General features: G+C 45.3%; 1 protein-coding gene across 1 annotated transcript in view; it reads right to left on the reverse strand.

Moving 5' to 3' along the window:
- Positions 1-23,080, reverse strand: part of LOC141108528 (ficolin-1-like) — a 143,235-nt gene that overhangs the window by 14,625 nt on the left and 105,530 nt on the right. The window contains exons 5-7 of the mRNA XM_073600210.1: positions 17,921-17,956; positions 15,433-15,560; positions 2,584-2,713 (exon numbers count right to left, since the gene is read on the reverse strand). Of these exons, the coding sequence (XP_073456311.1) occupies positions 2,584-2,713; positions 15,433-15,560; positions 17,921-17,956 (294 nt within the window). The remainder of the gene's footprint in view (positions 1-2,583; positions 2,714-15,432; positions 15,561-17,920; positions 17,957-23,080) is intronic.

Genomic DNA, 23,080 nt, shown 5'->3' on the forward strand with positions numbered 1-23,080 from the left:
GTGTGTAGTGTACTGGTCTGTGGGTAGAGTGTTGTGTAGCAGTCAGTATGTAGTGTATTGAGTAGTAGTGGTCTGTGGGTAGTGTATTGTGTAGTGGTCAGTGTGTAGTGGTCAGTGTGTAGTGGTTAGTGGTGTGTAGTGGTCAGTGTGTAGTGGTTAGTGGTGTGTAGTGGTCATTGTGTAGTGGTCAGTGTGTAGTGTAGTGGTGTGTAGTGGTCAGTGTGTAGTGTAGTGGTGTGTAGTGGTCAGTGTGTAGTGTAGTGGTGTGTAGTGTAGTGGTCAGTGTGTAGTGTAGTGGTCAGTGTGTAGTGTAGTGTGGTCAGTGTGTATTGGTCAGCATGTAGTGTAGTGGTCAGTGTGGTGTGTAGTGTGGTCAGTGTGTAGTGGTCAGTGTGTAGTGTAGTGTGGTCAATGTGTAGTGGTGTGTAGAGGTCAGTGTGATGTGTAGTGGTCAGTATGTAGTGTAGTGGTGTGTAGTGGTCAGTGTGGTGTGTAGTGGTCAGTGTGTAGTGGTCAGTGTGTAGTGTAGTGGTTAGTGGTGTGTAGTGGTGGTCAGTGTGTAGTGTCAGTGTGTAGTGGTCAGTGGTGTTTAGTGGTCAGTGGTGTTTAGTGGTGTAGTGGTCAGTGGTGTGTAGTGGTCAGTGTGTAGTGGTCAGTGTGTAGTGTAGTGGTCAGTGTGTGGTGTAGTAGTGTGTATTGGTCAGTGTGGTGTGTAGTGTAGTGGTCAGTGTGTAGTGGTCAGTGTGTAGTGTAGTGGTTAGTAGTGTGTAGTGGTCAGTGTGTAGTGGTTGGTGTGTAGTGGTCAGTCTGTAGTGTGTAGTGGTTAGTGGTGTTTAGTGGTGTGTAGTGGTCAGTGTGTAGTGGTTAGTGGTGTTTAGTGGTTACTGGTTAGTGGTGTGTGGTGTGTAGTGTAGTGGTCAGTGGATAGTGTAGTGTATTGTGTAGTAGTATAGTGTAGTGGTCAGTATAGGAATTAGGTAGATCAGTGTGTAGTGGTCAGTGGATAGTGTATTGTGTAGTGGGTAGTGTAGTAGTATAGTGTAGTGGTCAGTATAGGAATCAGGTAGGTTGGTGTGGTATGTAGTGCAGTGGTCAGTGTATAGTGTATTGTGTAGTGGATTGTATAGTGTAGTGGTCAGTGTGTAGTGTAGTGGTCGATGTAGGAATTGGGTAGGTTGGTGTGGTGTGTAGTGATCAGTATAGAAATCAGGTAGGTCAGTGTGTAGTGTAGTGGTCGATGTAGGAATTGGGTAGGTTGGTGTGGTGTGTAGTGATCAGTATAGAAATCAGGTAGGTCAGTGTGTAGTGTAGTGGTCGATGTAGGAATCGGGTAGGTCAGTGTAAGGGTCAGTATAGGAATGAGATAGGTCAGTGTATTGTATAGTGTAGTAGTATAGTGTGGTGGTCAGTATAGGAATCAGATTAGTGGTCAGGTAGGTCAGTATTATTGTAGGAAGGGAAGGGACTCAGGGAGTGCAAATTGTCCACAGGTTAGGGGGTGCAAATTACTTGCCTTGCCATGGGCGCTGACAACCCACGCTAAGCCACTGGCCGCAGGGCAGTATTCCAACATAACGACCCCAAACACACCTCCAAGACGACCACTACCTTACTAAAGAAGCTGAGGGTAAAGGTGATGGACTAGCCAAGCATGTCTCCAGACCTAAACCCTATTGAACATCTGTGGGGCATCCTCAAATGGAAGGTGGAAGAGCGCAAGGTCTCTAACATCCACCAGCTCCATGATGTCATCATGTAGGAGTGGAAGAGGACTTCAGTGGCAACCTGTAAAGCTCTGGTGAACTCCATGCCCAAGAGGGTTAAGGCAGTGCTGGAAAATAATGGTGGCCACACAAAATATTGACACTTTGGGCCCAATTTGAACATTTTCACTTAGGGGTGTACTCACTTTTGTTGCCAGTTGTCACATGAAAAGATATAATAAAATAATGTACAAAATGTGAGGGATGTACTTTTGTGAGATACCGTGTGTGTGTGTGTATATATATATATATATATATATATATATATATATATACACACACCATACCTGGCCGATGCCCCCGGCAGCTGGAAATCGCTGAAATAGATACTGCTACCCCAGTGATATCCACTTGCTCCAGGGTCCCATGCTGAGTGAATTTACGTCACTTTGAAGATACTCTCTCTCACATAATGTTGAAGCTAAAAATCTACCCAAGGGGACACAGATGGCAAAAAAAAATTAACCGGAGTTATAACCCTCCCAAAATGAAAAAAATGTTTAGCCTTCTGTTCTACTTTAAAGCCAGCTAGAGCACCAATCTCATGTTTTTAATCAGTGCCAGACATCCCTGGAGCTCAGGAGGGAAATATAATGTCCATTCTTGTTAGAACTATGGTTCTTGAAGGTCTCTGGCAGAAGTTCCTCTACACTTCTTCATAGCATAAGTATGCAAATGCTGAACATTCAGATTGAAGTACCAGCTCACATAGACCAAAACTTGAGGGAAGTTTGTACGTCTAGTGTCTATGGGTATCTCTAGAAATGTGCTGTGATGGGATGGAGGGGAGATGAAGATGCTCATGTGGCAGTGTTGTTACCTGATGACGTCAGCATGTGAAGATTGTCGTTTCCCAGCCAGAACTCAGTCAGGCGGCTCCCGAAGCCATTTTTGTAGGAATTCCAATCACGAAAAAAATCAACAGACCCATCATAACGTCTCTGGAAGACCTGCACATACAGAAAGTTATTACAGCGGCCAGATGGTTGGGTTTTTGTGTCTCACTTAAGGATACCATTGCCTATTCCATTACCCTGTATACTGATTTTTCTGTTTAACAGACTCCGTCATTTTCTAGACCTCATTCATACCACAGCTGAAAAGGAATGCTTAGCAGTGTTAATTTTGGCAGCAAATTTCAATTTAGTTTTAGTCTTTTGACTAAAATAGCATTTTAGTTTTAGTCCCATTTTAGTCTTCTGCAATTGTTTTAGTTTTAGTTGTATTTAGTGAATAAATCTCCAGTACATTTCCGTCGACTAAAATCATTTTAGTATACTAAAACAAATTTTAGGTGTCTGAAATTGAATGGGTGTAGGTAAATTGTAATGCATTATTTAAGCATTTCTCTACAATTTCCAAACTCATTTTATTCTGCTGGAGTGAAAAATCGAATATGTTATTATTTTTGGTATTTAGGTTTGAACATGCACTATAGACCGGTATTAATTTTGACGTCAAATTTCAATTCAGTTTTAGTCATACTCTTTTGACTAAAATGCCATTTTAGTTTTAGTCGTATTTTAGTCATCTCAATGGTTTTAGTTTTAGTCGTATTTTAGTCGACTAAAATAGTATTAATTTAGTAGACGAAAATGTTTTAGTCAACAAAATAAATTAACATTGACCCTTGGCAAGCACCCCACAAATAATGGATTTATTTAGGTTCCTTGAATGAAATAGCTCACTACTAGGGATGAGCCGAACACCACCCGGTTCGGTTCGCATCGGAACCTGCGAATGGACCGAAAATTCGCGCGAACGTTAGAACCCCATTGACGTCTATGGGACTCGAACGTTCAAAATCAAAAGTGCTCATTTTAAAGGTTAATTTGCATGGTATTGTCCTAAAAAGGGTTTGGGGACCAGGGTCCTGCCCCAGGGGACATGTATCAATGCAAAAAAAAGTTTTAAAAACAGCCGTTTGTTCTGGAGCAGTGATTTTAATGATGCTTAAAGTGAAAAAAAAGTGAACTATTCCTTTAAATATCGTACCTGGGGGGTGCGTGTTTCCCGTGCTTAGAACAGTCCCTGCACAAAATGACATTTTTAAAGGAATAAAAGTCATTTAAAACTGCTTACGGCTTTAATGTAATGTCCGGTCCCAGTAATATGGATGAAAATTAGTGAGACAAACGGCATGGGTACCCCCCAGTCCATTACCAGGCCCTTTGGGTCTTGTATGGATATTAAGGGGAACCCCGAACCCCGCACCCAAATTAAAAAAAGGAAAGGCGTGGGGCCCCAGGCCCTCTGTACAGCAGTATACAGGCGGTGCAAACAAGACAGGGACTGTAGGTTTGTTGTTAAGTAGAATCTGTTTGTAATTTTGAACAGGTACATTTTTAAAGTGTAGCTCCAGCCAAAAAATCTATTTTTAAGCTTTTTGGGAAACATAGGGAAGGGTTATCACCCCTGTGACATTTGTTTTGCTGTCTGTGCACCTCTTCAGAAGATTTTACCTCACTTTGTGTCCCAATGACAAATGTTTTTTTGACAATTTGGGTTTTTTTGTGAAACAAGGTTTGGTAATAAAGCATCAGTGGAAAGGAGACACGTTTTTCCCAAATTAACTCTTACAGGAGAGAATTTCCCTTCCTAGGGGTAGATTTCATCTCACTTCCTGTTGTCTCCTTCCATTTGCAAGTAGGAGTCGTTTGTAAGTTGGATGTTTGAAAGTAGGGGCCTGCCCTATATACTCAGCAGAAATTGGGGCCTTAGGTGTTGGTGTTGACACAACACTGTAAGCCTTCACAGTTACTCTTGGTGGGCTCAGGAACGGGCTCTGCTGTGAAATATTAGATCAAGAATTGTAATTACGTGCCCCTATTGAACAGGGTCAGAAAAATTGGGCCTTTGGTGATGGTGGTGCTGGTGCCACAACACTGTAAGTCCTCACAGTTACTCTTGGTGGGAGCTGGAACGGGCCCAGCTGTGAAATATTAGATGAAGAATTGTAATTACATGCACCTGTTGAACAGGGGCAGAAAAATTGGGCCTTTGGTGGTGGTGGTGTTGCCACAACACTGTAAGTCCTCACAGTTACTCTTGGTGGGCGCAGAAACGGGCCCTGCTGTGAGATATTAGATCAAGAATTGTAATTACATGTCCCTGTTGGACAGGGGCAGAAAAATTGGGCCTTAGGCACTGGTGCCACAACACTGCAACCACCTTAGGCACTGGTGCTGGTGCTACAACACTGCAAACCCTCACAGATACTCTAGTTGGAGCGCAGGAACGAGCCCTGCTGCAAAGTATTGCATCAAAAATTGTAATTACACTCCCCTGTTAAACAGGGGCTGAAAAATTGGGCCTTAGGCACTGGTGCTGGTGCCACAACACTGCAACCCCTCACAAATACTCTAGTTGAGTGCAGCAACAAACCCTCCTTGCAAAATATTGAATCAAAAATTGTAATTACACGCCCCTGTTAAACAGGGGCTGAAAAATTGGGCCTTAGCCACTGGTGGTGGCGCCCAGAACCAAAAATACTCTTACAAGCTATCAGCATGATAGTCACTCAGCATAACAGGATAGTCACTCAGCATCAGCATAGGCAGTCTTGAAGGGATCTGACATTTCAAAAAAAATATTCGGTTACATCAGCATCAGGTGCTTGGTAGCTGGTGGTGATCCAAGACTGATTCATTTTTATGAAGGTCAGTCGATCGACCGAGTCGGTGGACAGGCGCACCCTGTGATTGGTTACAAAACCTCCAGCAGCACTGAATGTGCGTTCCGAAAGAACGCTGGATGCAGGACAGGCCAGTAGCTCAATTGCATACTGTGCAAGCTCTGGCCAGTGATCCATCCTCAAGACCCAGTAACCTAGAGGATTTTCGGTGGGAAAGGTGTCCAAGTCAGATCTTGCCCCTAGGTATTCCTGCACCATGTAAAACAGACACTGGCGATGGTTGCTGGAACTGATAATACCTTGGGGCTGCGGACTAAAAAATTGTCTGAACGCATCGGTCAGACGGCCACCTTCTCCACCGCTCATTCTTTGACTGACCAAAGCCTCAGCAACACGTTGTCCAGGAACAGGAGATTGTAACCTCCCAGTCTCTGGGAACGCGTTGCACAGACCTTTCTGCAAGGCCTCCTGAAGATGTTTCATCCTCTGCTCCCTCTGCAATGGCAAGATAAGCTCCGCAACCTTACCCTTGTATCGTGGATCAAGGAGGGTTGCCAGCCAGTATTGATCCCTCTCCTTGATACCACGAATACGAGGATCCTTCCGCAGACTTTGCAGGATCAGGGAGGCCATGCAGCGTAGGTTTTCTGAGGCATTCGGTCCGGAGTCCTCTGGGTCACTAAGGACGACATGATCCACAGCCACTTCCTCCCACCCACGTACAAGTCCATGGGTTTCTTGGGACTGTAAATGATCCCCTAAAGACTGCTGCTAATTCTGAGTGCCAGGCTCCACCTCCATGCTGACACAATCCTCCTCTTCCTCCTCCTCCTCGTCCTCTTCCTGTGTGATCGGCGGGCACGCAGGAACACTGTCTGGATAAAGGGGGTCTTGAGAGCTAAGGAAGTCCTCCTCTTACTGCCTCTGTTCTGCCCCAAGTGCCCTGTCCATTATTCCACGCAGCGTGTGCTCCAACAGGTGGACAAGGGGGACAGTGTCACTGATGCATGCACTGTCACTGCTCACCATCCTCGTGGCCTCCTCAAATGGTGACAGGACAGTGCATGCATCCCTGATCATGGCTCACTGGCGTGGGGAAAAAAAACAAGCTCCCCTGACCCTGTCCTGGTGCCATAGTCGCACAGGTACTCATTGATGGCCCTCTGCTGCGTGTGTAGCCGCTGCAGCATGGCCAACGTTGAGTTCCACCTGGTGGGCATGTCACAGATTAAGCGGTTCTTGGGCAGGTTAAATTCCTTTTGGAGGTCAGCCAGCCGAGCACTGGCATTATATGACCTGCGGAAATGCACACAGACTTTCCTGGCCTGCCGAAGGACATCCTGTAAGCCGGGGTACCTGCCCAAGAACCACTGCACCACCAGGTTAAGGATGTGAGCCAAACAGGCACGTGAGTCAGTTGTCCCTGTCGGAGGGCGGAGAGGAGGTTGGTGCCATTGTCACAAACCACCATACCTGCCTTAAGCTGGCATGGCATCAACCACCTCTGAACCTGCCCCTGCAGAGCTGACAGAATCTCTGCCCCAGTGTGGCTCCTGTCCCCCAAGCACACCAGCTCAAGCACCGCATGGCATCTTTTCTCCTGCGTGCTTGCGTAGCCCCTTGAATGCCTACAGAGCACCGCTGGTTCTGAAGTCTAATCAGCACAGGAAGAGGCTATGGAGGAAGAAGAAGAGGAGGGGGTGGAGGAGAGAGGTGTGGAAGAATCACCACTAGTAGTATTTTGGAGGCGTGGTGGTGGAACAACCTCCAACACTACTGCACCCTGTCCTGCATCCTTCCCAGCTGCCAGAAGAGTCACCCAGTCCACAGTGAAAGATAGGTAACATCCCTGTCCATGCCTGCTGGACCATGAGTCAGCTGGTAATATGCACCTTACCGCCCTGTCCAGTGAGGCCAAGACATTGCCTTCCACATGCCGGTAGAGAGCTGGAATCGCCTTCCGTGAGAAAAAGTGGCGTTTGGGAACCTGCGACTGAGGAACCGCACATTCCACAAACTCACGGAAGGGGGCAGAGTCTACCAACTGAAAAGACAGCAGTTGAAGTGCTAGCAATTTAGCCAAGCTAGCATTCAACCGCTGGGCATGTGGATGGCTGGGAGCGAACTGCTTTCGGCGGTGCAGCAGCTGGGGTAGGGAAATTTGCCTGGTACAATCTGATGTCGGTGTACCGATAGCAGATTACCCCCAAGTACTTGGCTGTGACAAACCTAATTCTACACCTTCATTCCTCTCAGTGCAGATCTCAGAGAGGACTGAAGGTATAGTGGGGTTGGAGATCCCAGCTGATGAGGAGCAAGGAGAGGTCCTCTTTGTTCTTTGGTGTGGGTCTTTTAGGTACGCTTGCCAATGAACTGCATGGCAGGTCAACATATGTCTGGTCAAGCATGTGGTGCCCAAGCGGGAGATGTTTTGGCCACGAGAGATACGCTTGAGACATATGTTGCAAATAGCAGTGGTGGGATCTGATGCACTCGTCTCAAAAAAGGCCCACACCAAAGAACTTTTGGAATAATGCGCAGAGACAGCAGCGCCCTGCGGAGCTCTGCAGTGTGATGCAGTCAGTGTGCTGCCCTTAAGCTGGTCCCTGGAGGGCATCCTGCCTCGTTGGTGATGTGCCTCCTCCTCCTCCTCCTCTCTCCTATCAGGCACCCACGTGAAGTCAGTGACTTCCTCATCATCCCCTCCCTCCTCATCACTGGAGCAAAGCTGGCAGTATGCTGCAGCTGGGGGAACATGACTGCCAGATTGCTGTCCTTCTTGGGCACCCCCTCTCTCTGGGCTCACGTTACTGCCTTCCTCTATCTGGGTACCATCATCGGAGCCTTCAAAAGGCTGGGCATCCTCCTGGAACATTTACCCAACCCTGTGGTCAAACAGTTCAGGGGACTCCTCAGGAGGACATGGTGGGGCTAGGGAAGGAGTGACTGATGCCATTGAGCCGAGGGAAGAGGCCGCGTTGGCAGCTGCTTTGCCAAAGTACCCTGAGCCTGGGTGAGAGAGGATGAGGAGGATGAGGACGGCTTGGTCATCCACTCTACCAAGTCTTCCGCATGTTGCGGCTCAACACGGCCAGCTGCCGAAAAAAAGGACAAGCGTGTCCCACGGCCACGTGCTGATGAGGATGCACCGTCTCCACGACCAGCACTGTTGCCTCTAGACACAGAGCCTGCTTGCCCTCTTTTATTGGCTTGTGACTGTCTGCCTCTCCTTGTTGGCCTTTCAGACATACTAATGGCCTAGAGTGAGATGTATCTGTACAAAGCTGGGATGTATATATATACTGATACTGCAGCTAGTAGAATCAACTGCCTGCCTGTAGTATTATTAGTATGAGAACACCAGCAATTTTCTTCAGGTAGCTTTAGGTGCACACTGTGCAGAGGACGCAGTACACTAACTATAAATACTGTAACTGCCTGCCTGTGGTATTAATAGGAGCAGAAAACAGCAATTGTCTTCAGGTAGCTTTAGGTGCACACTGTGCAGAGGACACACTACACTAACTGTAAATACTGTAGCTGCCTGCCTGTGGTATTAATAGGATCAGAAGAACAGCAATTGTCTCCAGGTAGCTTTAGGTGCACACTGTGCAGAGGAAGCACTACACTAACTGTAAATACTGTAGCTGCCTGCCTGTGGTATTAATAGGATCAGAAGAACACCACTTATTTTCTTCAGGTAGCTTTAGGTGCACACTGTGCAGAGGACACAGTGCACTAACTGTAAATACTGTAGCTGCCTGCCTGTGGTATTAATAGGATCAGAAGAACACCACTTATTTTCTTCAGGTAGCTTTAGGTGCACACTGTGCAGAGGACACAGTGCACTAACTGTAAATACTGTAGCTGCCTGCCTGTGGTATTAATAGGAGCAGAACAACAGCAATTGTCTCCAGGTAGCTTTAGGTGCACACTGTGCAGAGGACACACTACACTAACTGTAAATACTGTAGCTGCCTGCCTGTTGTATTAATAGGATCAGAAGAACACCACTAATTTTCTTCAGGTAGCTTTAGGTGCACACTGTGCAGAGGACACACTACACTAACTTGTAAATTCTGCAGCTGCCTGCGGTACTGTACTTATAGGATCAGAAGAACACCACTAAATTTATTTAGGTAGCTTTAGGTGCACACTGTGCAGAGGACGCACTAAACTAACTTGTAAATACTGCAGCTGCCTGCAGTACTGTACTAATAGGATCAGAAGAACACCACTAATTTTCTTCAGGTAGCTTTAGGTGTACACTGTGCAGAGGACGCACTAAACTAACTTGTAAATACTGCAGCTGCCTGCGGTACTGTACTAATAGGATCAGAAGAACACCACTAATTTTGTTTAGGTAGCTTTAGGTGCACACTGTGCAGAGGACGCACTAAACTAACTTGTAAATACTGCAGCTGCCTGCGGTACTGTACTAATAGGATCAGAAGAACACCACAAATTTTCTTCAGGTAGCTTTAGGTGCACACTGTGCAGAGGACGCACTACACTAACTGTAAATACTGTAGCTAATAGGACTAATAGGATCAGAAGAACACCAGCAATTTTCTTCAGGTAGCTGTAAATACTGTAAAAATGCCTGCCTGTCAGTAGTAGGAAGAGAATAACAGGAACGGATCTAGCTAAACTGAATACAGTGTGTGTGTGTGTATATATATATATATATATATATATATACACACACACACACAACACCTAGGATGTATAAATATATACACAAAACACTGTAAGTGCAGCTAACTGACTCGTCTGCCTACTCTATCTAACTTAAATCAAAATGACACTGTCTCTCTGTCTATCTATCTCTCTCTCAATGCCGGAACACACTACACAGGGCCTTATATAGTGTGGGGCGTGTACTAAACCCCCTAAGCCATAATTGGCCAAAGCCACCCTGGCTTTGGCCAATTACGGCTCTCTGTACAGACAGAGCTGTGATTGGCCAAGCATGCGGGTCATAGTGCATGCTTGGCCAATCAGCCAGCAATGCACTGCGATGCCGCAGTGAATTATGGGCCGTGACGCGCCACTCGAATTTGGCGCGAACGGCCCATATCGTTTGGAATTCGGCAAACGACCGAACAGGCAATGTTCGAGTCGAACATGCATTCGATTCTAACACGAAGCTCATCCCTACTCACTACATTTCGGCCACCCAGTTTATTAGCTAGGCAGACTGAAAATTGGATGTAAAGTTCACCTATAGTTTCATATTGCTTTTACTGTTTGCTATGCTAGGGGAACAGACTACCTGCCCAAACAACACCAATGTTGAATGTCAAATGCATGATGAGCATACATTAAAGACAGATTATGCTCCTCCCTTTGACCTTAAATAAAATATTGTAGGCCAAAGCTGCCTATTTTAACCACTTCGGCCCCAGAAGGTTTTACCCCCTTCCTGACCAGGCCATTTTTTTACGATACAGCACTGCGTCGCTTTAACTGACAATTGCGTGGCCAAACAAAATTGAGGTGCTTTTTTCCCCACAAATAGAGCTTTCTTTTGGTGGTATTTGATCACCTCTGCATTTTTAATTTTTTTTTATAAACAAAAAAGGAGCGACAATTTTGAAGAAAAAAACAATATTTTTTACTTTTTGCTATAATACATATCCCCAAAATGTTTTTAAAAAACAAATTCTTCATCAGTTTAGGCCGATATTCCTCTACATATTTTTGGCAAAAAAATCGCAATAAGCGTATATTGATTGGTTTGCGCAAAAGTTATAGCGTCTACAAACTACAGGATAGATTTATAGCCTTTTTATTATTATTTTTTTTTTTTTACTAGTAATGGCGGTGATCTGCGATTTTTAGTGGTACTGTGACATTGCGGTGGATAGATCGGACACTTTTGACTCACTTTTAGGACCATTGACATCTATACAGCAATCAGAGCTAAAAAAATGCACTGATTACTGTGTAAATGTCAATGGCAGGGAAGGGATTAACACTAGGGGGCGATCAAGGGGTTAAATGTGTTCCCTCGTGAGTGTTTCTTACTGTAGGGGGATGGGACTGACTAGGGGAGGAGACATATCGCTGTTTGTAATTACTACAAACAGCAGATCTGTCTCTTCTCTCCTGTCAGAATGAGGATTTATGTGTTTACACACACAAATCCCCATTCTGGCTCTCGTGCCCGTGATCGTGGGAGGCCGGTGACGTGCATCGGGTGCAGCGGGCGTGCGTGCGCGCCTGCTATGGCTCTTAAAGGAGCCGACGTATGGGTACATCGATTTGCAGGAATGAAACACTTTGCCGATGTAAATGTGCGTGAGCCGGTCAGCAAGTGGTTAAAGGAAACGCTGTTCAGTGGCGGCCCGTCCATAGGGGGCGCATGGGCGCCGCCCCCCCTCTAGGCAGTACCAAAAAAAAAAATGTCAAAAAAAAAAAAAATTTTTTTAATACCAGCCCTTTAAAAAAAAAAAAAAAAACAATAAAAGGTCCTTTAGTGCACTGTGTGCGGACGCCAGACACAGTGCGACGCCGGACACATTGCACTAAGGGGAAGCGCTACGTCTATGCAATCACGAGATTGGGGACACATGCAAGGCTGCAATGGGGACACAGGCAAGGCTGCATTGGGGACACAGGCAAGGCTGCATTGGGGACACAGGCAAGGCTGCATTGGGGACACATGCAAGGCTGCATTTGGTGGACACAGGCTGCATTGGGGGACACATGCAAGGCTGCATTGGGGGACACAGGCAAGGCTGCATTGGGGGACACAGGCAAGGCTGCATTGGGGGACACAGGCAAGGCTGCATTGGGGGACACAGGCAAGGATGCATTGGGGGACACAGGCAAGGCTGCATTGGGGGACACAGACTGCATTTGGTGGACACAGTCTGCATTTGGTGAGACACAGGCTGCATTTGATAAGACACAGACTGCATTTGGGGGACACAGGCTGCATTGGGGGACACAAGCAAGGCTGCATTGGGGGACACAGGCAAGGCTGCATTGGGGGACACAGGCAAGGATGCATTGGGGGACACAGGCAAGGATGCATTGGGGGACACAGGCTGCATTTGGTGGACACAGTCTGCATTTGGTGAGACACAGGCTGCATTTGATAAGACACAGACTGCATTTGGGGGACACAGGCTGCATTGGGGGACACATGCAAGGCTGCATTGGGGACACAGGCAAGGCTGCATTGGGGACACAGGCAAGGCTGCATTGGGGGACACAGGCAAGGCTGCATTGGGGGACACAGGCTGCATTTGGTGGACACAGTCTGCATTTGGTGAGACACAGGCTGCATTTGGTGAGACACAGGCTGCATTTGGTAAGACACAGACTGCATTTGGGGGACACAAGCTGGCTGTATTTTGTGGGACACAGGCTGCATTTTGTGTGACACAGGCTGCATTTTGTGTGACACAGGCTGCATTTTGTGTGACACAGGCTGCATTTTGTGTGACACAGGCTGCATTTTATGGGACACAGGCTGCATGTAAGGATGGACTCCGCTGGAGACACTTGATGGCATCTGGTGGCAGGCGATGTGGCTAGTGACACGCTCATGGCTCCCACTGATTCTGCATTATGGTGAGTTGAATGATTTAATTTTATATTACAATGTAATAATAGAATTAATGCACTTCAATTATCCTGACACCATAACAACCATGGTGCCAGGATGATTGAAGTGCTAACACCAGGTGTTTGGAATATCTTTATCTGCTGATTGTTAAACTTTCTAGAATACACATATTTCTATTGTTGTGTAGGATCTGGGCCTGCTGTCCCTCCATCCCTCTCTCCCTCCATCCCTCATTCATCTCAGATGCTAACCACACCACCTTAGAGCCACGCCCACTATTTCGCTGAAACCACTCCCATTTTCACCAAGTGGGAGGGGTCAAAAAGGAAGGGCGGGGTCTGGCGCCCCCCCCATCCTAAAACTTCACCAGCCGCCACTGACGCTGTTGTTTGTTAATTGCTGGATGTTCTTCAGCTTCCCCATGACCTTTGTTCCTGTGTTTCTGCTTATGCTGACTGATCTCCCGTTGCTGACCCGACTAGTTCCTGACCTTGCTCAATTAATTTTGGATACCATCCTCGGCTTGCCTCTGACTACTATCTGCCTGTTTCCCTGGTACTGACCCCGGCCTGACACTGGACCTCGCATGTTTCAATGGGCTAGGTTTACGTCTATGACTAAGCCCTAGCCAGGTGAAACACATCAGGGTTCTTGGCCGATTAAATGAGGCTGAGCTGAAACTGGTAATTCTAATTCATTAGCACAGTTATTGCTGTCAATACGACATACAGTTGCAATAAAAAGTATGTGAACCTTTTTGGAATGATATGGATTTCTGCACAAATTGGTCATAAAATGTGATCTGATCTTCATCTAAGTCACAACAATAGACAATCACAGTCTGCTTAAACTAATAAAACACAAAGAATTAAATGTTACCATGTTTTTATTGAACACACCATGTAAACATTCACAGTGCAGGTGGAAAAAGTATGTAAACCCTTGGATTTAATAACTGGTTGAACCTCCTTTGGCAGCAATAACTTAAACCAAACGTTTCCTGTAGTTGCAGATCAGACGTGCACAACGGTCAGGAGTAATTCTTGACCATTCCTCTTTACAGAACTGTTTCAGTTCAGCAATATTCTTGGGATGTCTGATGTGAATCGCTTTCTTGAGGTCATGCCACAGCATCTCAATTGGGTTGATGTCAGGACTCTGACTGGGCCACTCCAGAAGGCGTATTTTCTTCTGTTTAAGCCATTCTGTTGTTGATTTACTTCTATGCTTTGGGTCGTTGTCCTGTTGCAACACCCATCTTCTGTTGAGCTTCAGTTGGTGGACAGATGGCCTTAAGTTCTCTTGCAAAATGTCTTGATAAACTTGGGAATTAATTTTTCCTTCAATGATAGCAATCCGTCCAGGCCCTGATGCAGCAAACCAGCCCCAAACCATGATGCCCCCACCACCATACTTCACAGTTGGGATGAGGTTTTGATGTTGGTGTGCTGTGCCTCTTTTTCTCCACACATAGTGTTGTGTGTTTCTTCCAAACAACTCAACTTTGGTTTCATCTGTCCACAGAATATTTTGCCAGTGCTGCTGTGGAACATCCAGGTGCTCTTGTGCAAACTGTAAACGTGCAGCAATGTTTTTTTGGACAGCAGTGGCTTCCTCTGTGGTATCCTCCCATGAAATCCATTCTTGTTTAGTGTTTTACGTATCGTAGATTCGCTAACAGAAATGTTAGCATGTGCCAGAGACTTTTGTAAGTCTTTAGCTGACACTCTAGGATATTTCTTCACCTCATTGAGCATTCTGCGCTGTGCTCTTGCAGTCATCTTTACAGAATGCCCACTCCTAGGGAGAGTAGCAGCAGTGCTGAACTTTCTCCATTCATAGACAATTTGTCTTACCGTGGACTGATAAACAGCAAGGCTTTTGGAGATACTTTTATAACCCTTTCCAGCTTTATGCAAGTCAACAATTCTTAATCGTAGGTCTTCTGAGAGCTCTTTTGTGCGAGGCATAATTCACATCAGGCAATGCCTCTTGTGAAAAGCAAACCCAGAACTGGTGTGTGTTTTTTATAGGGCAGGGCAGCTGTAACCAACACCTCCAATCTCATCTCATTGATTGGACTCCAGTTGGCTGACACCACACTCCAATTAGCTCTTGGAGATCTCATTAGTCTAGGGGTTCACATACTTTTTCCACCTGCACTGTGAATGTTTACATGGTGTGTTCAATAAAAACATGGTAACATTTAATTCTTTGTGTGTTATTAGTTTAAGCAGACTGTGATTGTCTATTGTTGTGACTTAGATGAAGATCAGATCACATTTTATGACCAATTTGTGCAGAAATCCATATCATTCACATACTTTTTATTGCAACTGTATATCATTAACAAATCTTCACTTTTTAATTTTAGTTCAACTTTAACATTTAAGAATGACATCTTGTTTGTTTTTTTTTCTTTATCTACATTGATGCTCCATCTTCTGATCACTTACAATCCAGCCTCCTCCATCAGTATCCATATCACACAACACTTTCATGGGCTTCTTGCCATCCGGGTTTATGGTGTACCAATCACTTAGAATTTCACCCTGCTGTAGGATTTCCTTGCAGTTTTTGGCATCTGAGAAGTTCTAAAAAATAATATTTAGTCTGAGATGTACTGATCACCCATTCCTTATAAGTGAATAAGACAATAGGTTTTACTTACTAAAGGCAAATACACTTTGCACTACAAGTGCACTTGGAAGTGCAGTCGCTGTAGATCCGAGGGGAACACACAAGGAAGATAAAATACAGCATTTTTGCTTGTACATGATTGGATGATATAATTAGCAGAGCTTCCCCTCATTTCAGATCTTCCCCTCAGATCTACAGCGACTGCACTTTCAAATGCACTTGTAGTGCAGAGTGGATTTGCCTTTAGTAAATTAACCCCAATATCCTAGCTTCCTTGTGTATTGGAAGAACATCTTGTTTTGTCATTGTTCTGGTTTATGATTTATGCATAATTTTGTTTGCACGGTATACTGATTGCACAATAGTGTTTACAGCGCTGACACTTAAGTGATATATCAGTTGGTGGTTTAATTTGGATAATGAATGCACAATTTTTGTTTGGTGATGCAACAAGTTTATATGTAATATGCTACAGGATATACTGTAGTCAGACTGCAAATGTGTTACAGGACATGGCCAGAGACTGCAGACATGATAGAGGAGATGGTCAGAGACTGCAGACATGATAGAGGAGATGTTCAGAGACTGCAGACATGATAGAGGAGATGTTCAGAGACTGCAGACATGCTAGAGGAGATGGTCAGAGACTGCAGACATGCTAGAGGAGATGGTCAGAGACTGCAGACATGCTAGAGGAGATGGTCAGAGACTGCAGACATGCTAGAGGAGATGGTCAGAGATTGCAGACATGATACAGGAGATGGTCAGAGATTGCAGACATGATAGAGGAGATGGTCAGAGATTGCAGACATGCTAGAGGAGATGGTCAGAGACTGCAGACATGATAGAGGAGATGGTCAGAGATTGCAGACATGATACAGGAGATGGTCAGAGATTGCAGACATGATAGAGGAGATGGTCAGAGATTGCAGACATGCTAGAGGAGATGGTCAGAGTTTGCAGACATGATAGAGGAGATGGTCAGAGATTGCAGACATGATACAGGAGATGGTCAGAGATTGCAGACATGATAGAGGAGATGGTCAGAGATTGCAGACATAATACAGGAGATGGTCAGAGATTGCAGACATGATAGAGGAGATGGTCAGAGATTGCAGACATGCTAGAGGAGATGGTCAGAGACTGCAGACATGATAGAGGAGATGGTCAGAGATTGCAGACATGATACAGGAGATGGTCAGAGATTGCAGACATGATAGAGGAGATGGTCAGAGATTGCAGACATGCTAGAGGAGATGGTCAGAGATTGCAGACATGATAGAGGAGATGGTCAGAGATTGCAGACATGATAGAGGAGATGGTCAGAGATTGCAGACATGCTAGAGGAGATGGTCAGAGATTGCAGACATGATAGAGGAGATGGTCAGAGATTGCAGACATGATAGAGGAGATGGTCAGAGATTGCAGACATGATAGAGGAGATGTTCAGAGATTGCAGACATGATAGAGGAGATGGTCAGAGATTGCAGACTTGATAGAGGAGATGTTCAGAGACTGCAGACATGATAGAGGAGATGGTCTGAGATTGCAGACATGATAGAGGAGATGGTTAGAGACTGCAGACATGATAGATTAGATGGTCAGAGGCTGCAGGAATGCTACAGGAGATGGTCAGAGACTTCATACATGGTAGAGGAGATGGTCAGAGACTGCAGACATGGTAGAGGAGATGGTCAGAGACTGCAGACATGGTAGAGGAGATGGTCAGAGATGGTCAGAGACTGCAGACATGCTACAGGAGATGGTCAGAGATTAAAGACATGATAGAGGAGACGGTCAGAGATTAAAGACATGATAGAATAATAATAAAGTATGTGGTATAAGTATCTTATTTTGCCATTGCACTCTTGATTTCTTAGCAAATAATTGGCGATCCCTTCACCTCCAGCAGCATACTGACCAACTCAAGCACGGAAGTAGATCTGTGCCAATGTGGTCAGTTTGATCGTTACTGCTTGCTGATCTGAGCTGCAGGACACTGTGCAGATGGGCGGCATGCCTGTAGTCCCATAGTCAGCTTTGAAGCACAGGGAACATATACCTCCCCCTCCCCGCCACTGACGTCACTCTACCTCCACTCTCAGACATCATAGACATGACCCCCCACTCTGGAAAAGGACCACTGGATTAAAAAAAAAGGTAAAGAAACTATTTATTTTAAACAGGCTTTATATTTCCCATTAGGAGGATTTTTGGATACTTTTCTTTTACTAATATCACAGATACTTTGATCAAATGACAGATGCAGAAATAATAGAATCCCATTGGAAAGGTTGAACTTACTATACAAGGAAGATACTCCAGGGTCCCCTTTGTCTCCTGTGGTGAGGAATACAGAATTTTAACTGTTAGTTGTATATAAGAGAGCTGATCTGTGCTGGATTCATTTGGATATATTGGACATTCTGTACATTTTTTACTTTCTTAGGCCCCTTTCACACATGCGGACCGTATGTCCGTATTTCATCCATCCGTTTTCGGATGAAATACGGACATACATGCATCCCTATGGGATACCGGGTGTCAGCGGATGTACATCCGCTGACACCCGATGTTGTCCGGCTCCGCTCTCGTCCGATTCTGCGGACGGAAGAAAATCCTATTTTTCTATCCGTCTGCAGAGCGGATCGGATGAACACGGACAGACGGTCCGTGTTCCTCCGATCCCCCATAGGGGAGAGCGGAGATCTGACAGGGCGGTCCCTGCACAGTGTGCGGGTCCCGCCCTGTCATCTGCCGGCTCAGCTGGGGAAAGCGGAGCGATCCCCGCTGAGCAGCGGATAAACACGGGGCGGATCAACACAGATCCGTCCCGTGTGAAAGGGGCCTTAGTCACCTGGAACATGTATGCAAATCAGGAAAGTCAGAAAAAGAGCAGAAGTCCTGATTTGCATACTAGCGTATTGTAGCGGTGTCTACTACAGAGATTTCCAACTTCTAATCTAGAAAGATCCCACAGGTATGGTATATACAGTGCCTTGAAAAAGTATTCATACCCCTTGAAATTTTCCACATTTTGTCATGTTACAACTAAAAACGTAAATGTATTTTATTGTGATTTTATGTAATAGACCAACACAAAGTGGCACATAATGTGAAGTGGAAGGAAAATTATACATTTTGTTCATATTTTTTTACAAATAAATATGTAAAAAGTGTGGCGTGCATTTGTATTCAGCCCCCTTTACTCTGATACTCCTAACTAAAATCTAACCAATTGCCTTGAGAAGTCGAATTACTAAATAGAGTCCACCTTTGTGTAATTTAATCTCAGTATAAATACAGCTGTTCTGTGAAGCCCTCAGAGGTTTGTTAACCACTTCAGCCCCGGAAGGATTTGCCCCCTTAATAACCAGGCCATTTTTTGTGACACAGCACTGCGTCACTTTAACTGACAATTACGCGGTCGTGCGGCGCTGTACCCAAACAAAATCAATGTCCTTTTTTTCCACAAATAGAGCTTTGTTTTGGTTGTATTTGCTCATCTCCTGTGGTTTTTATTTTTTGTGCTTTAAACAAAAAAAAAAAATCAATTTTGGTTAAAAAAAACTTTTTGTTTTACTTTTTGCTATAATAAATATCCCCCCCCCCAAAAAAAAATTCTTCATTAGTTAAGCCCAATATGTATTCTTCTACATATTTTTGGTAGAAAAAATCACAATAAGCGTATATTGTTTGGTTTGCACAAAAGTTATTGCTTCTCCAAAAAATGGGGAATAGATTTATGCCATTTTTTTTTTTTTACTAGTAATGGCGGCGATCTGCGATTTTTAGTGGGACTGCGACATTGCGGCGGACAGATCAGACACTTTTGACATTTATACAGCGATCAGTGCTAAAAAAATGCACTGATTACTGTGTAAATGTCACTGGCAGGGAAGGGGTTTACAGGAGGCGATCAAGGGGTTAAGTGTGTTCCCTAGGTGTGTTTCTTACTGTAGGGGGATGGGACTGACTAGGGGAGGAGACATATCACTTTGTAATTACTACAAACAGCAGATCTGTCTCTGCTTTCCTGTCAGAACGAGGATTTATGTGTTTACACACACAAATCCCCATTCTGGCTCTCGTGCCCGTCATCGTGGGAGGCCGGTGACGCGCATCGGGTGCTCCGCCTTGCAGCGGCGGAGCCAGATCATTGTTTCTACTTAGTAGGAACAATGATCTGGCTTAGTAGGAACAGACGATCTGTCTCTCCTCCCTGTCAGGACAGGGATTTGAGTGTTTACATACACAAATCCCTGTTCTGGCCCTCATGCCCACGATCGCGACCGCCAGCCACGCGCATCAGGTTCCCCCGCCGTGCAGCGGGCACGTACCTGCTATGGCTCTTAGAGGACCCGCCGTACATATATGGCGATTTGCGCAGGACAGCCAACCTGTCTCCGTATATGTATGTGAGCTGGTCGGGAAGTGGTTAAAGAACCTTAGTGAACAAACAGCATCATGAAGGCCAAGTAACACACCAGACAAGTCAGGAATAAAGTTGTGGAGAAGTTTAAAGCAGGGTTAAGTTATAAAAAAATATCCCAAGCTTTGAACATCTCACAGAGCACTGTTCAATCCATCATCCAAAAATAGAAAGAGTATGGCACAACTGCAAATCTACCAAGACATGGCCGTCCACCTAAACTGACAGGCCGGGCAAGAAGAGCATTAATCAGAGAAGCAGCCAAGAGGCCCATAGTAACTCTGGAGGAGCTGCAGAGATCCACAGCTGAGGTGGGAGAATCTGTCCACAGGACAACTATTAGTCGTGTACTCCACAAATCTGACCTTTATGGAAGAGTGACAAGAAGAAAACCATTGTTGAAAGAAAGCCATAAGAATTCTCCTTTGCAGTTTGTGAGAAGCCATGTTGGGCATACAGCAAAAATGAGGAAGAAGGTGCTCTAGTCAGATGAGACCAATATTGAACTTTTTGGCCTAAAACCAAAACACTATGTGTGGCGGTAAACTAACACTGCACATCACTCTGAACACACCAACCCCACCGTGAAACATGGTGGTGGCAGCATCATGTTGTGGGGATGCTTTTCTTGAGCAGGGGCAGGGAAGCTGATCAGAGTTGGTGGGAAGATGGATGGAGCCAAATACAGGGCAATCTTGTTATGCCGCGTACACACGGTCGGACTTTTCGTCTACAAAAGTCCGACAGCCTGTCCGACATACTTCCGACGTACCTTCGGCGGACTTGCGGCAGACTTTCTTACGAACGGACTTGCGCACACACGACCACACAAAAGTACGACAGCCTAGTACGCGGTGACGTACACCAAGTCCGACGAGACTATAAAACGGAAGTTCAATAGCCCGTACGACACCCTTTGGGCTCCTTCTGCTAATCTCGTGTTTATCTCGTGTTAGTAGAAGTTTGGTGAGAGACGATTCGCGCTTGTGAGACTCGTATTTTTCAGTTCGTTTTAACTGTTGTTCAGTCTGTGCTTGTGAGGTTTGTATCTGCTTTTCAGTGCGTTTGGTCAGTTGGCATTGAGAAATCTTTGTTTTATTGGCCGCTCGTTCCTGATTTTCAGGTCGTTCTTCACAGGCCTTGCTGTTCTTCAGTGCGTTCTGTTTAGTGCGTTCTGACCAGCCGACCGTTTTGAAGCCATGTTACCTGTACGTACTCGTCGTAGAGCTCGTGCATTGTATGTGCTTGGTGCTGTAGTTTATTCTTCAGCCCAAGACCAGTCCATGAACAGGGCGAGGAGGAGTTCATGGACCAAGAATTGGTTGCTTCAGCGTGACCAGTTCTGTCACATGCCTTTGCTCCGTGAGATCCGTGAGAATAATCCTGAGGATTTCAGGAACTTTCTCCGGATGACGGACCCCGTTTTTGACCGTTTGTTGGCTTTGCTGACCCCCTATATCAGCAGGCAGGATACCTGCATGAGGCAAGCCATCACTCCGGAGCAGAGGCTGGTCGCTACCTTGCGGTATTTGGCCACAGGGAGAAGCCTGCAGGACCTTAAGTTCTCGACAGGCATCTCCCCCCAGGCTCTGGGGATCATTATCCCAGAGACCTGTTCTGCCATCATACAGGTCCTGCAGAAGGACTATATTAAGGTAAGATATTTTTCTTTTATTAGCATCACATGTTCTTTTATGTAATCTTTGATAATGTGATGTATTTCTTGCTTCAAACACTACTTACCATCATTGCAATATGGTGTGAATGTCCCCTTTTTATCCTCACACATGCTGGAATTTTTTCCTGTTATTTTTTGTCATGCATGTATATTTTCCTTCAATAACCTTCCCAGCATGAAGTGATGGGAACATATCCACCTAGTCTACTCATTTGGAATGTATTTTGTTTGAGTGTATTTAGTGTGCTGCTAATGAGCAATTATCTAGATTTCACAACCCCCCCCCCCCCCCCACCTAAACTCACTCCAAATAGTGTGCTGCTAATGAGCAATTATCTAGATTTCACAACCCCCCCCCCCCCCCCCACCTAAACTCACTCCAAATAGTGTGCTGCTAATGAGCAATTATCTAGATTTCACAACCCCCCCACCCCCCCCCCCCACCTAAACTCACTCCAAATAGTGTGCTGCTAATGAGCAATTATCTAGATTTCACAACCCCCCCACCCCCACCCTCGTTAAAATTTGCTGGAATGTTCTGTGGTGTTGATTTGTCTAAAGCAAATATATGTTGCACTTTGCAAAATGCATGTGCACTCTACAAGTGCATTTGTTCCAGTGCTTTAGTAAATGAGCAGAAGCTCTGCTGATTTCCATCATCAAATCATATGCAAGCCTCAAAGTGTTTTCATTAATTGCCCTTGCATGTGATTGTGTACTCCTTGCAACATGAATGCCTTTTTACATTACCTCATTTACTGTAAGCTGGTTAGCAACTGCACCTGCAGAGTGCGACAACTGCAGTCTTGTAGCCTTTTTAGTCCCTAAATTCCTGCGTGTCCTAAAAGTAATTTTTTTTAGGGATTTCACAACCCCCTAAAATGTAATCAATGTTCCATCAGAGGGGGTGAGCAATCTGATAAGTGTGCCTTTCCATATTAGTTATTCCAGAACAATTAAATTATTGAATGTTATACTGATGCTGGGGAATAATGTTTTTAATTGTCTAATTTTCTTGCAATGTTAGCTTCAAAATTAATTGATTTTGGTTTTCTTGTTTGATTTCCCAGTTTCCTTCAACGCCACAGGAATGGCAGACTGTGGCATCCCATTTTGCCAGCCGTTGGGACTTTCCCAATTGTGGAGGGGCTATAGATGGGAAACATGTCCACATTGTGCCACCACCCCATTCGGGGTCATATTATTTTAATTATAAGGGGTTCCACAGTATTGTTTTAATGGCGGTGGTGTCGGCACACTATGATTTTTTATATGTGGACGTGGGGAAGAATGGCCGGATGTCGGATGGAGGAGTATTTGCCCAGACGGAGTTCTGCCAGCGTCTCCAGAGTGG

The sequence above is a fragment of the Aquarana catesbeiana genome, linkage group LG09 (genome assembly GCF_042186555.1).
Source record: "Aquarana catesbeiana isolate 2022-GZ linkage group LG09, ASM4218655v1, whole genome shotgun sequence".
Lineage (NCBI taxonomy): Eukaryota > Metazoa > Chordata > Amphibia > Anura > Ranidae > Aquarana > Aquarana catesbeiana.